The sequence below is a fragment of the Echeneis naucrates genome, chromosome 3 (assembly GCF_900963305.1).
Source record: "Echeneis naucrates chromosome 3, fEcheNa1.1, whole genome shotgun sequence".
Lineage (NCBI taxonomy): Eukaryota > Metazoa > Chordata > Actinopteri > Carangiformes > Echeneidae > Echeneis > Echeneis naucrates.
The window spans coordinates 10,819,951-10,834,117 of record NC_042513.1 but is presented as its reverse complement, the minus strand read 5'-3'; the positions used below and the strand labels follow the sequence as shown (position 1 = coordinate 10,834,117).

The following is a 14,167-nucleotide window of genomic DNA, read 5'->3' as shown; positions in this document are numbered from 1 at the left end:
AAAAAAAAACTTTTTTTCGTTTTTATTATTATTATTATTATTATTATTATTATTATTATTACTTTAAGACAATTTAAGCCAGGCCCCGCTGTGGCTAGCTGCTGCGACATACAGCTGATGCTCTCCTCCTTTCGACTGGACAGCTTTGAGACCCCTTTGAGGTCCCTAACGAAAAAGTCTTTTTGCATTATTTGCAAAAGCAAAGCCTCATTGAGTGGGTTTACATGGCACTTTAAAAATTTGATTTATAGAGTTAGCTCGGCTGAAACTGGATTTTTGAAGCGTTAGCTCACCTGAAATCAAAGTTATCATAATCGAGCTAACACCCGCAGATAATGTGAACGAAGCCAAGCTGCTGATGCAGGAGTTGGACTGGAGCAGGCGCTGATCTGCACGTGTGCTAAAGTTTCGTGCCAAGCTATGACCCGGAAGTCGGGCGACATTTAAAACATAAACATAGGAGGTCAGACAAAAGAAGCTGGCTAACTACTAACACATAGAACATCGATCCAGTTTACCTCAGAGTCGCTAACTTGCTTTTTTTTTTTTTACTTTCCACCTCTGTTGTGGTCCGTGACGTCATAGGTCAATCAGTAGTGGGCCGTTACCCACAAGCCTAAAGAGTGCATACCTCCACCTATCGTAGCAGAAGCGACATGATTTCAACAAATAGCTCCATTTCACTCCCGTGCTTGTATACTGGGACAAACATAAGTCCTTTATCAAGCTATAACCGCAGCTCGACTTATCTGTGTATGTAAACGTGCTCATTCTTGTTTCAGCCGGCGCCAACCACATCCTAAATGCATCCTCCTCAATCAATTTGTCACTAAATTTGCACTTCCCCACCTTTGCATGCTGAAGTAAGGTATACCCACTACAAAGAAGGAGGCCACACTACTGACTATGAACGACAACTTTCTAAAACTGCCAGCAAAGCCAGCAAAAACAAGCAGGCTCCCACCATGGAGCAGTTCAAGACGCAATACACGGTCAATGTGTCACAACAGTTTAAAAAATAAATAAATAAAAAAAATTGATACTTGCTACTGAAACTATAACAGAAGTTATATGACTGCGACACTACATGATATATGTGATGGATTGTTGATGGTATGATGTCTATATGACTCTGAACAGCTCATTTTAAATTCAATCTATAAATGACGGCGCACACAGACAGTGTGTCTGCTCTGATCAGCCAACATGGCTGCTGAAACGGAAAGCAGCAGGTTCCACGACGCACACACGGTGCTCAAGAAGGCGGTGTGTCCCAGGCCTGAGCTGACGTACCGTAAAACGGCTATTACTCGCAGAGTCTGACTACACGGGCTTTGTATGAAGTTACACACAATGTTTTACGGTCAACCGCTGTGCTTTCCCATCGGCATTAAACACACCGTCTGGAAATTTAATACCTATTTAATACCTAAAGCAAATTTATGGTAAATGTAAGACAATTTAAGGCCTTAAGATATTTTAAAACTGCTTAATATGAGTGCAAGTAAAGCAAGAATGTACATTGCAGTGTGCCGACTTCGGGCTGCTTATCTCACAAAGTATTTCAATTAGCCTTGCTCATTTGATGATAAATTGTTGTCTAGCTTTTGATAAAGAAGGCAGACAACAACTGAAAATGTATTTGAAAAAAATAATAATATAAATAACACATGAAGACTCCCAAACACAAATGAAAATATTGGCTTATTAGTTTTGTTCAAACAGACTGTAATTTGTTTTCCATGTTGCAATTGAATATCCTAACAAGAGTTTATAAAGGCTCTTAAAGGATGTCTTAGAAATTTTTTTAAATCTTTGTTATAAAAATCCCTGACAAATCCCCGACTGTAAAAAAAAAACCCAAACAAACCCTAAAAGGCTGGTGAACATGATAATTATACTTTCATACATGAGGCCTTTATGATGGAACCAAAGACTGTGCCCTAAAATGAAAGAATGAAAGAAGTGACTCTGGAATGCCTTGCACAATGTCTTTGAGGAATTGAGGCACAACAAAAATGCTTCAAGCTGAAACCACTGAACTAATCTGAAGAATATTGCACGAGTGAAAACAGTGTTTTTGTCATTATCAGCTCTATTCAGGGAGAGTGGCTGAGTGTATCTGGAGGTGGGAATACTTTGGATGCTGAGAAACAGTTCAGCGTTCGGTGAGACATCTAAGAATGTATTGTCTGAGTACACAAAACTTCTTAGACGTTTATATCACTGTGTGCATAGTTTTCAAATCATTATCCGTACTCTGTCGTCTGATTTGTTCTCTGCTGGGCGCTGCGTGTACAGTGGGGAAGAGGCAGCCAGCATTTTTTTGTATAAAATAATAATGCATGTCTTTATGATGGATTCAAATTGGTGTGATTGTTGTGAGAGGGGAGTCTTACATCCATGTCGTCACACAGTAGGGACCCAGGTCCATATTGCAGCCGACACTGATGGGTGGCGCTGTACAGAACACCAGGAAGCACCAAGTTCAGAGACAGCTTATCCTTCGCCGGGGCATCATCGAGGCACCAGCCCCAACCGCGACTGTGAGGGGTGAGAGGAGCAGGTGGACCAAAAGACATTAGTGAGGAGATTTCATACAGGTCTTTTTGGAGTAGTTAAAAACACACAGAACAAAATATTTTTATCAGTGTGCAGGTGGTTGTTTCCACTACAGAAGCAGTAATTATTCTGGCAGGCATTACCTGGTGTCATTTCCATAATGCTTGGGGAATAAATCATAAAAATGAACATAACTTCATCAACACATATTCCAAGAATGCACAGCCACATTAAATAACGCTTGTGAAATCAGTTTTACAGTAATTTGTTTATCTACAGAAGCGAATGCCGTTCCTGTAACATACAGCAAAGCAGGCAACTCAGTTTATTTAGTATATTTAGAAACTAATCATTCTGAACAAACCCCTTGACATCTTAACTGATTGATGATGAAAACTGAACTCACCCATAAACATTACGATAAAAGTAAATTACGAAAAAGCACAAAGTACCTGGATACCAGATAATAAGAGACTAATTAAAAAATTCCAGTGGCAGTCTAAATGGCAGGGCTACAATTACACACATTTTTAAACTAATCATGTCATTTGGGACAGTGTCCTGGCACGAGCTAATCTGACTGTCCTGATTAATGTGCCCTCATTAAATGTCAAATTTTAATGTTTAACCCATCAAAGATATGCAGTGATAATAAAAAAAACCCTGGAAGAACTGGAGATGTATTCATGTTGCATACTCAGACAATTTCACTGACATTCAGTATACATAAATCCATCTAAGTATGAATGCACAGCCTTTTCATACAGAGGCCCATACTGTGGCCATGATTTGTTTTTATTATTATTCTTATGAGCGACATTACAGTCAACACACAAAGAAATTTTTTCTGCCTGTTTTCAATTATGCGCCTACCAGAGTGGTATTCTCAAGGTGTTTTACAACAATGTCATTTTCCCTGAAATTTCATACTGAGCATACCAATCTGCAGACCATGCTACATGCCTGATGAAAATAATAATAATACTGCAACCTAAAGCAGCCTCGCATCCCTCTTCATTGTTTTATCTTACATTCGGCAAATCACCATACCGTCTTTAGAGTGAAAGGAACACTGTGTGGTTAAGATTTCATTAAGCTGTCAGAGATGAACACAGATGCCCACACACAGAGAGAGGAGTGGAAATATGTCCCAGGAATAAACAGTGCTGAAATAATACATTGCAGCTGATGCCCTTATATAGATTTCCTGTTTATCGCAGACATTACGTATTTCCCTGCCATAGGAAATTCAGCACCGGGTGTTAGCTGTCACTATGTCGGTAAGATCTGAGCCATTTGAGGTTATACACAATATGCCGTGCCATTTCTTTTCTTTTGCTCTTGGTACTTTAGGAATTGATTAATTCCAGTTCTTACAAGAGTTTTTTTTTTTTGTTATGCCTTCTGAGTGTCCTCAGGGCAGACTAGTGGCTCACCACTGAAAAGTGATAAAACTAGAAGAGGGTCAGGGGGTTAACAAGCTATTTTCTGCTTAGGAAAAGGAGCAGTATCAAGTTGTATTACTTTAACCTGAAATTGCTGAAAGCAGCTCAAAATGTGCTCCTATTTCTTTCCACTCTTTTGTGATAATAGTTCTTGGGGAACATGAAGGGACTGTACACATTATTCATGGCCATGTTTTCAACAACTTGAGAGCCAGAGCGCTTTATTTCACTCAAGCCATTCCAAAGTCTGCCATGCTATGTGCTTTGAATGCTGATCTGACCCTCACAAATATGTCCAAGGCGCAGTTTAAATCCTCAACACCATGTTGTTTTGATTGATTCTGCATGCTGTAATATTTAGCAAGACATGACAAGTTATAAGGAATTATTCCTTTGCAGAAGTGTGCAATTACGCTCACATGTAAATATAGGTATCCCTCTAATGGATACATGCTAATTAAAAGAATCCATGTAAGAAATAAATATGATCAGAAGCAATTCCATTACTAACCTCACTGACACCATCATGTGTACAAACTCTATGTGGATATGACTTGTGTATGAATTTCAATTACAATTTGTGTTAAGAAATCCTTTGGATATCCATTAGAGGAGTGCTATGAGTCTATAAGCACAAGTGGAGCTGATTGGAGTCTAATTTCCAACCAAATACATAGAGAACATATGTAGATTAAAGGCTAACTGATCTGAGTAAAACAGCTACATTTTCAACACTGCAATGATTGAACATCTCGAAGGGGCTGGAATTCATTCTGGGGATCTTTTAGTTACAGCGTGTAAATAACCTGCAGAAGGCATCGGTCCATACATCAACTGGCTACATCTTTTCTACTTCAAGGTTTGTTGAAACCAGATAAATCCAAATATTTACGGTGTCGCCACACCTTAATGGATGTCGTGCTTTATCGTCTATTTTCTTTAAATGGGACCCACCATACAATGGATGAATATGGTCCTGGAGGAGACTTGTGATTAGCGATTGAGACCATAAACTCATTGGAAAATGTTTACTGGGGCAATAAATTAAGTGAGCCGTGTGGCTGTTTTCCCATAGTCTTCAGAACATTCGAACTTCTATTTGCAGGCCTGTCTTTAACGGTTGTGTTCTCTGGCGCATCACTATGTTAGGAAACGCATAAAAGGGTTGAAAACCATCCAAAAGGACACGACGAGGTCAGCCGTCTACAGATGAACCACCACATTCAGTTTCACATTATTTGCCCTTTTTGTTCATATTGAAACCTGCATGCAATCTGCATCTGAAAACAAGACAAGGTGGGAATGAGCCAAAATATTAAACTGAAAGATGATACGATGCATCAAATTACTGAGGGGAATGTGTTGAGTGATCATTTTTTGTGACATTGCAGTGATTTCACCCAATATGAAAACATAATAATAAATAAATAAGCAAGTAATAAACAACTGTTAAGAGCAAGTACTGCTAAAATTATACATGTTGTAAAATCTTGAACAATATCTTGCCACTGGAATAATGCACAGGTGTAACTAAACTGCAAGAGTACACTATTATTTTGCTTTTTGCTTTAATTTCCAACGCACATTTCATTGTCTCCTTCACCCCGTCTGTAGAAAATGAAAAAACAAAAAAAAAAAAACCAAAACAAACACAACAGAGGCTGGCTACTTACCATTTCCCAGAGACATAATTGATCAAAGATTATCTCACATTGACTACTGAAAAGCAGCAATTAAAATGTTCTCCACGAGTGCCTGCAGACTGGAAAGCACTTCACAGACAAAAATTAGGTTATACAGCAGCCGTTGTCAAAGCCAGCAGCTTTCCTGGAAGTGTTTACACCAGTTATCTAACTCTTCAGAATCCACACATTTCAAAATCAAAAATAATTCACATTCATATGCTCTTTAATGAAATATGCTGTTTTGACCCGCAAATTTTTGGATGCCTCGTCTCTGGACAGAGTTGACCTGTTTTGGTAGCCCAGATATGTGACAATGTCAAATCCACTTCATTGAGTGTGACCTTCTACATTCCACACAAAGTGACATCTTCAGAACGAAGCTCTAAAAAAAAAAAAAATACAGGCTGATGAGGCTTGTGGTACAACTAAAGCCTCATACATGGAGATATTGTTGTGCTGGAAATGTTACCATTTAGAGACATGAAAAAAAAATGTATGCAGATATTATCAATGCAAAGTGTTTGGAGTGGGCTGCTGGATGTGGATGTGAAAAACAGGAGAGAAAATTTGTTTTCTTAAACTGACGTTGATTAAATGGTTACCCTGTTTCTCTCACTTACAAGGAGCTTGTCTTTTTTATTCATTAAAAGAAAGATAAACACCACTTTACTATGCAAGATAAGTCTTTCTGGATTATGAACAAATTAACTCTCGCTGTATCGCAGTTCTCAGTTTGACGTGTCATGGCAACCATTAGGAAATTTTCCTAATTTCTCATTTCCAATCTATTAAATTTTCCACTCAGCATGCGACTTCAGTCTCATTAGCAGTAATAACTTACTTGTTATTACTCTGCTGCCATGCAAGCTGCAAACTAATCCAACATGCTTATGTTTGCCAGACACCGTGCTTAGCTAACTATGAGCTGCTTTTTTTTTTTTTCCCTTTCTTAAACAAAACTAAGTACATTGCTGACATATGACATATGCCGTGTACGTAAATTGCTGACAAATAAACAGCAAGCTAAGTGAAGCGGCAAAGGGACAAAATAGCAGCATGAGATGTATGCAATAAAAAAAAAAACATCTTGTTAAGAGCAGCTTTTTTTATTTATTTAGTAACATGTTAATGCTGACAGCCGTAATTAATACAATACGAGATGCAAAGGTCACACAATGATAATGTCAAGTCTGGTGGATTCAAGTTACTGTGATAAACTATTGAATAGTTTTCAAAAGAGTCCACTGAAATCCCCCCTCTTATGTCCAAGACTCTGCCAGCCTGTAACCAGTACACAAAAACAAATATAGAAGAGTCCTTTGTTTGAGGCCACTCGTGCTGTGTGACTCGAGGGAGGGCTACGTTGGTAGAAGGGTTAGATCTGTATCACATTATCAATGTACAAGCATTCCAGCCAAAATAAAGTAAAACAGTCACTGTCACTTCCTGAGTCATTTCTGACTGCCTGACGCAGTGCAGTGATACATCTCAACATAATTAAATGATTACGACATTCTACTTTGTTTTAAGTTTTAATACAATGCTGAAAAAAAAAAACAAAAAAACTTGGTCATTACAGTCCTACATAATATTGTCAGGACAATCCCTTCTGATTTAAAAAAAAAAAAAAAAAGCCTATGACTCCTCTGTAATTAACACAGCAGAGGTACACACAGACAAACACACAAACCAGTGACCTTTGCACTGCGAACTCCCTCGGGTGTAAATATCGCCCATCAGGCCTTTTATTCCACTGAAGTCAAGAAGCTACAATGAACACCCACTAAATGAATTCCAGATGCCTTGAGCTGAGAAACTGTAGTCCAACTATAGTGAAGTATTTCAGACATTCAACATGTCAACATGTCAGACTGAAGCCAAAAGTGCGACAGCAGATTAATCTCTCTCTCTCTCTCTCTCTCTCTCTCTCTCTCTCTCTCTCTCTCTCTCTCTCTCTCTCTCTCTCTCTCTCTCTCTCTCTCTCTCTCTCTCTCTCTCTCTCTCTCTCTCTCTCTCTCTCTCTCTCTCTCTCTCTCTCTCTCTCTCTCTCTCTCTCTCTCTCTCTCTCTCTCTCTGACTCACTCACTCACAAACACGCACACTGTAGATATGCACCAACAAATATGCCAGGGTTAATCCACAAGTAGGTGTGCTTCAAATGGTTTTAATGCACGATGTGGAGGCGAAGAATTGCCCAACGCACAGCGGAGGGACGTTTGCCTACGCGAAACTAGAAACAGGAATAAAAGGATTCGTCAACCTTTGCACTCAAAATCGAAGGTTTTTGAAGCAGGATCTTACCATTGTCATGACAAGGAATAAATTTGTCACTTTTATAACAACGCCGATTTCAAATCTGTGTTCTTTTGTCTTTGGCTGAGAAAGTCTGTCAATATCTTAACTGCCCATTTTGTTGGCTTCTTAGTATTTATCTCTTCAGGTGTCAGTTCCTTGTGCCATTTTTTCCTGATTTTTGTCTTTTCTTCTCCATTTCTGAGGCATCCCATTCCTCAAAATTCTTGTACTCTCCAAATAAGTTAAAAGAAATGTTAAATTCACCCATTTCTGCTTGTTTTTTCCCAGGAAGTTGCTGTTGACAGTTTGACAGCTGGGGTCATTATGTTTCTATGGTTACAGGCGTGGATTAATTTAGAGCAGTTAGCGACAAATTTTAGCCAAACCACATGTGCATTAAATGGTTTTAATGCACACCTGCCGACCAATCAAAAAAAAAAAAAAAAAAAAGTATTCACACTGACCATGGTATGAATATTTTTATCTGACTGCAGCCTCGGCATTCAAACCATCCACCTCCTTGAAGTAAATAAAGCTGGCAATCACCAATATGATGACTTTCTATTGAAAGACTGGATCCCCCAGAGACTATACCGGAGCAGACTAGACCAGAGACTAGACTAGACCAGACCAGACCAGAGTCCGGACCCCAGCAGAGACTAGAGACTAGACCAGACCAGACTAGATGTGATGAGAGACCGGACCCCAGTCTTTCTTTCGCAATAAAAAGGAACGTATCTGTCGGGAAACTTCTCAGAGGGGGTCACTAATAATGCACACCCCCCACCAGTGAAGCAGCCGTCTGAGTGCTAAGTCAAACAACAGTCACTCACTGAGCTCAACACAAAGATGTTGACTATCATGTACTTCAATAGAGATATCAGTAATCGGTGGAAAACCAAAGAGCGTGGGGATAGAAGACATTATTGTTTTATTGTTACGTTTTTGTTTCGTTTTATTTGAGTTTTCAGTTATAACTGAAGAAATTGTCTATATTTCATTTCTGTTCACACTCTCTCGGGGTAAAATTTCCGTAAAATGCTAAAAACTGAAGTGTTAAAAAAAATAAATTGAAAATTTAAAACTAATTTGGGAAAGAATAAAACAGAATTTATAGGGCTCTTGGTAAAAACCAAAATAAGTCCAACTCTTTGCCTTCAACGAGGATGGGTTTCTTGGATCTGTGTGGCATCAGCAGCACTCGGCTGTCTGTGTTTGTAATGACAAATGTGAGTGATTTAACCCTGGTACATCACAGCCTCTATGATGTCACCTATAGGCTTCCCTTGAGACTCAGACTGCGCTGCCCTACCATTGCCATCCCAGCGGCGCCTAACTTGACTGACTAACGGACAAACTTAGCAAAGAGTTGGAGCGATGACAATTTTCCATTTACCAGCCTATCACTCAAGTGGTCTCACACTCAATTATTGAACAATCAAAACCAAAAATGAACCACCTACAGTAATCATGAACGGGAAGATAAGCTACAGAGACCAAACTGTTTCTTTCTGAGCTAAAGTCAGAGCACCATCATTTTCTTTCCAGATTCAGCCTTGGAGTCAAATCTGGGACTCATATATCACTCTCCAAAGCTCTTAAACCATTAAAATAACGTTTCTTTTCCCTCCCTTACATACTGTACCTTGTATATACAGTACAATAGTCATTGACGCATGAAATTTAATTAAATATACAAGTGTAATATCTGAGCAGCAGGTTTGAAACTCACTCAAGGAAGCGGGTGATATACTGGCGACTGCAGCGCGACCAACTGGGCAGTGAGGTGCCATACAGGAGCTGTGGAGACATGACGAAAGGTCGTTTCCCAATGGGTTCACAGTCATTACCGTTGCCATCATGCTGAATCCCAAAGCTGTGACATAAAAGCACATCCCACAGAGTGGGCAAATAAAGTGAGAGGCCACAAAATGAAACAGAGCAAAACATCATGTAATGTTTGACACCGTAAAACCTGAAAAGGTTCCAGTCACATCTGAAGGTTGGCGTAAAATAGAGCTCATTGAATTGAATTGATTGAATATCCGAGCAGCCGAACATTTTCACCATGTTTGACATTTTGACAGGGAAGAAGGAGGCTTAATATTAGGTAGGCATCAAATTGTTGTGGAGTGGCTAAAACTGGAGAAGAAACTAGGCATTAAAAAAACATGCACACAGCTTTATTTCTCTGAAAGAGTACCTGGACCTGTACCAACTAATGTATGCTGCCACTTCTGTCAATCAGGACTTCAACAAAAACACTGAATGAGGACAAGCTGCCAATGTCAATGTCTTACCAAAGAAGAGCTGGTAAGGTACTGAGTTCAAGGTCAAGTGTAGCATGAAATTCAAGCACAATGAAGCAACACACTGTGAACTGATGAGAAAGCGCTTGGAGAAAACAAAAGCACTGTCTAACAAAAAGTACGAACAGGCTGACAGCTTCCTAAATGTTATACAATGTGGGAGCAAAGGGAATCATATTATTTCAATTTGTTTTAATCAGAAAATTTAAATCCATTTTGTATGACTCATGTTGCTGTGCAGCATTACATGCATTTGCATAGGTTGCATGCATTTATAGGTTTTGTGTTGAAGGACAGCAGAACCCCCCAAAAATGAGAGATTCCTGAAAGGATAGAGATTTACTTTAGATAAAGTAATCTGTGACACTGAGTTTGATGTCTACCAGAATGTTATAATGTGTGCGAGTGTGTTTGTGCAATGAACCTTACTTGTGTCCTAGCTCGTGTGCTACAGTGAAAGCCAATGGGAGGCCAGTATCCTCACTGATGCTGCAACTTCGATGCGGCTGACAAATCCCAGCCACATGGGACAGACCCAGAGTCTCACATGGCATGTTGATGGCTGCACAGATGTCCTTCCTTTTAAAAAGTGAAGGTGGAGAGTTGGTCAGACTTCAATTACTATGGAGGGCAAGTCGATAAAGATCTGAATGACAGTGATGGAGTATGGATAAAAATGAAGGGGGGAGTCTGACTCATACTTTGACATTGACTGGACCCAAGAGGTTTTTCATTGTAGTTTTTATTAAATATAATCTTGAAGATTAATTAATTGCCTGATGATTCATCCAGTATCATCATTATCATGTCATGATGTGAATTCCACATGAAAATATATATTCATATTCATATTCATATTATTAATGTGGAACTATTTCACAGTTAGAATATCAGATTAGATTATATCTTTACATAGACAGCAACAGTATCAAATCTGCTCAATATTCTCTCTTTTTCTTCCTTAATGTCCTCCCACTCCTCAAAAGTGAAGAAAAGGTTGATGTATTTAATATGAACTCCCCGAATATTATATTAAAACACCATACTAATGCTGTAGAACCTGAAAACATCCATAGGTCTTTGTAGCATTGATTCCAGAAGTCATTGTTCAAAACTTAGCAGACATTAAAAAAAAATAAATAAATAAATGAATTTGCAGGCAGTATATTGATGCTGTCTTGACTTCACAGTGTTTCTCCCAGTCTTTGAATAATCTGCTGAGGTTTTAGGGGTGACAGTCTTTGACAACATTGATATTCAGAAACTTTTTACATGATGCTTTAACCCCACGAATAATAAGAGATACTGAGTTAAAGCCCTGTGACGCTTAATGAAGGTTAATGTCAGAAGGCCAAGAGAAATGAGTATGGACAATAATTTACCAGCCAATTGAATATACGAATGGGGTCAAAAACAGAATGGACCTGAGACAAAAAGTGGATATTATGTGTTTATAATAGCTACATCAAAACCTTTGTCGCATTTTTTTTAAATGACCGCATGTCAAGTGTGGTTGGCCACAGGACCATTTTGTGTCAAAACTATTTTAAATATTATGGCTGTAGAATTATAATAAGCCAAGACTACTTTCACCTTGATTAAAAAAAAAAATCTTTTATCATACCTGTGAACAAAATGTGGGAAATTCAGAAAATTATGTTTTAACTAAAAACTCTTTCTTCTGTCTTATTTTCTTATCCTGGCGTCACTACAGCAGGTTTCTACTTTGGAAGAAGAAAGATAAGGTCTCCTGCATAAGCTCTGAAGGTAAAAAGGATGCAAGTGAATGAGTCATGTGGAGTGGTTGTTTACTTCGTTGAAGGTTTAGAGATGATTCACATGCGGCACTGAGTCTACCCTGGGCATTCATAAATTGAGCACATGAATAGCTGCTCTGGCCAAAGGTGGCAAAAAATACTGATGGGTTGCATTTCCCAAGTCATGATTGGGTTCAGGGAAGGGCAGCGTTGTCAATTTACTCACCTGGTGAGGAGAACGGCCACATCGTGATGCAGGGGGTGTTCATCTCCTTTCATGTTGAGTTTCTTCTGCCACTTACAGAAACTGTTCAAGCTGTTATCAGCATGATGTGTAATCTTCAGGTCGCTCTTTTGTCCACATGCCGGAATGAGAGAATGAGGTGGGGGAGGAAACTATTACAGCTAACACAATCTTAATGTACAATAAATATAGGTTCTGTCTCCTAAATAGAAACAGAACACTTTACTTCCACTTCAATTACACCATCACTATTGTTTTGTTTTCTATGAATGGACTCTTCAGTTCGTTTTATTATTATTATTATTATTATTATTATTATAGCCATTGTAATCATTCATCATGTTTACATATATACCATATGTTATTATTTGCTGCTGCAGGACACAGATATATCCCGGCTTCTGCCAACAACATGAAGGCAGCAATTATTCTGAACAAGAATAACCTTAGAATGAGTCCATTTGTCATGTTAATGTGATGCTGTGAACACCAAGCCGTGTGCAGATGCCAGTCATGAATGGATTACTGATATTTAAGTTCTTTGGACTTTAAAGAAGTAGCTCAGGTTAAATTTCTCATATTTTTATCTGAATATAAAACATCTGCAATGCACAGAATAATTCAGGGGCACTTGATCGGCCCATTTTGTACAGTATGTTCCGATTATTCCATAACTTTAATAACACACATTTTTACCTCCTCCTGCTCCAGTAGGATGAGTCGAATGACCACAATGTTGATTGCATTTCCAATAGTGGCATCTCTGAACAGACCGGCCACCTAAAAGAATATTCCAAATAAAACATTTTGATGATACATGATTCAACTCTATCATGGTATCGTCTTTGTAATGGGCCATCAAGTAATAGGGTTATATATATTGTCATCTATCCATCCATTCACTCTCTACACCTTCCTCCAGCTGAACTGTGACAAATCAGAACTCATCATCACTGGCCCCAAATCCCTCGTCAACACCGCCCACAACTTCCGCCTCACCACTGACAACTCCACTCTGCTCCCTTCCTCACATATCCGCAACCTCGGTGTCATCTCCGATAATAACCTCTCCTTTGAACGCCACATCAACCACATCACAAGGACTGCCTTTTTCTACCTCAGAAACATCGCCCATCTCCGTCCATCACTCTCCTTACCTGCTGCAGAGACCCTCACCCACGCTTTTATCACTTCCAAAACTGGATTACTGCAACAGCATCCCATATGGCTCATCCTCCAAACTCATCAACACTCCAGTACATTCAGAACTCTGCTGCTCGCCGACATAACCCCCGTCCTCCAAACCCTCCACTGGCTCTGTCCCGCATTGCCTCACCTTCAAAATCCTCCTTCTCACACATAAAGCTCTCCACAATCAGGTCCGCTCGCATCTCACTGCCCTGCTCCACCGCCACAACCCCCCCCCCCCGTAAACTTCGCTCTTCCGTTGCCAACCTCCTGTCCACACCCCTCCGAACAAGTCATCAGACCTAGGGGGGGAGAGTCTTTTCTATCGCCGCCCCCTCCCTCAGGAACTCTCTCCCCGACCGCATCCCAACCCACATGGACCTGCCCAACTTCAAATCCCTCCTAAAACCCACCTTTTTTAAATTGCTTTTGACATATGTTGTGGCCCTCACTATGCACTTTAGATTCTTCTTTTATTTTCATTTTGTATATATTTACTGTGTAATTTACATTTTATTCCCTTGTTTTTAACAGTCATTGTAAAGCGTCTTTGAGTACTATGGAGAGCGCTATATAAGTAAAATGTATTATTATTATTATATTATTGGCAGTCCATCACAATGCCAATCTACAGAACTGTGGGAAGGAAGGAAACTGGACTACTTGGAGGGTCCCATGCTGG

At 39.4% G+C, this 14,167-nt stretch overlaps 1 protein-coding gene across 1 annotated transcript in view; it reads right to left on the bottom strand.

Annotated features, from left to right (window-relative positions):
- adamts7 (a disintegrin-like and metallopeptidase (reprolysin type) with thrombospondin type 1 motif, 7) overlaps positions 1–14,167 on the bottom strand; it is a 57,972-nt gene that overhangs the window by 29,781 nt on the left and 14,024 nt on the right. Inside the window, exons 5-9 of the mRNA XM_029498307.1 lie at positions 12,994–13,077; positions 12,280–12,404; positions 10,726–10,875; positions 9,720–9,863; positions 2,400–2,544 (exon numbers count right to left, since the gene is read on the bottom strand). Of these exons, the coding sequence (XP_029354167.1) occupies positions 2,400–2,544; positions 9,720–9,863; positions 10,726–10,875; positions 12,280–12,404; positions 12,994–13,077 (648 nt within the window). The remainder of the gene's footprint in view (positions 1–2,399; positions 2,545–9,719; positions 9,864–10,725; positions 10,876–12,279; positions 12,405–12,993; positions 13,078–14,167) is intronic.